The 1281-nt window shown below is 45.7% G+C and overlaps 1 protein-coding gene across 1 annotated transcript in view; it reads left to right on the top strand.

Annotated features, from left to right (window-relative positions):
* The window catches only part of ANKRD6 (ankyrin repeat domain 6), a 138912-nt gene that overhangs the window by 125790 nt on the left and 11841 nt on the right, over window positions 1-1281 (top strand). Inside the window, exon 13 of the mRNA XM_021693299.2 lies at window positions 482-634. Within this exon, the coding sequence (XP_021548974.1) occupies window positions 482-634 (153 nt within the window). The remainder of the gene's footprint in view (window positions 1-481; window positions 635-1281) is intronic.

Here is a 1281-nt window from a genome sequence, read left to right as displayed (position 1 = left end):
GAGAGTGATGCAGGGACCTGGTGAGCCCTGTCTGGGCCTAGGAGGACAGGCCTTAAGGAAGGCTGTGCCCTTCTTACTATTCCTGGGGATGAAGATCCACTTTTAGTGTTGACTTAAGGCATGAGCTTGGAAGATAAACCAGGCAGCCCTCCTGACCTGAACTGCAGATGGCAACCCCTAGCTTAGGCCCAGGCACGCAGGGCTAGTTACAGAGCTTTCTGCACCATCCTTAGGTGACTGCATCATCTTGAGGCCCCAGAGTGGATAAAAGAAACAAGGATTGGGACTCTCTGAATCTTCTCAGTGCCTCTTGGTCCCAAAGCATGGCCCACTGGACATCCCAAAGTTAGGCCAGGCATGACTGCGCCTCCTCCATCGTCTCTATCCCCCTGGCATACTGACCGGCACTGGATGGGTACTCAAAACCAATTTGGGGAAGGAACGGATGAGTGGATTGATTCCTTTATTGTTCCCCTGTCAGGCACCGATAAATGGTTGTCGATGTGAACCCCTAATCAACAAGCTGGAGAACCAGTTGGAGGCAGCTGTGGAGGAGATCAAAGCAGAGCTGGGGTCAGTTCAGGATAAAATGAACACAAAGCTGGGACATATGGAGAACAAGACCCAGCACCAGGTCAGTGAGTTGCCTGGAATTCTTCTCATGTCCAGGTGTTCTGACAGGAAATGAAATCAGAAAGAGCCCTCAGCACATCCTTCTATTCTGCAGCCTCTGCCCTGAGCATGTCAGGCGGGCTATCAGGCAAGAGGCCTGCCTTTGTGATTTCTTTCAAGCCCCCCCAAAATCTTTTTTTTTTTAATTTAAATTCAGTTAATTAACATATAATGTATTATTGGTTTCAGAGGAAGAGGTCAGTGATTCATCAGTCTTCTATAACACCCAGTGCTCATTACATCACGTGCCCTCCCCAGTGCCCATCACCCAGTGATCCCATTCCCGCACCCCCTCCCCCCAAGCCAATAACCCTCAGTTTTTTCCTGTGATTAAGTCTCTTATGGTTGTCTCCTTCTCTGATTTCGTCTTGTTTTATTCTTCCCTACCTTCCCCCCAATCCTCTATTTTGTCTCTTAAATTCCACATATAAGTGAGATTATATGATAATTGTCTTTCTCTGATGGACTTACTTTGCTTAGCATAATACCCTCTAGTTCCATCCACGTTGTTGCAAATGGCAAGATTTCTTTTTCTGATGGTTGAGTAATCATTGTGTGTGTGTATATATATATATATATATATATATATATATATATATATATATATAT

This window comes from Neomonachus schauinslandi, chromosome 8 (assembly GCF_002201575.2).
Source record: "Neomonachus schauinslandi chromosome 8, ASM220157v2, whole genome shotgun sequence".
Taxonomy (NCBI): domain Eukaryota; kingdom Metazoa; phylum Chordata; class Mammalia; order Carnivora; family Phocidae; genus Neomonachus; species Neomonachus schauinslandi.
The sequence above is the reverse complement of the archived record's forward strand: the minus strand, read 5'-3'. Positions and strand labels throughout refer to the sequence as shown.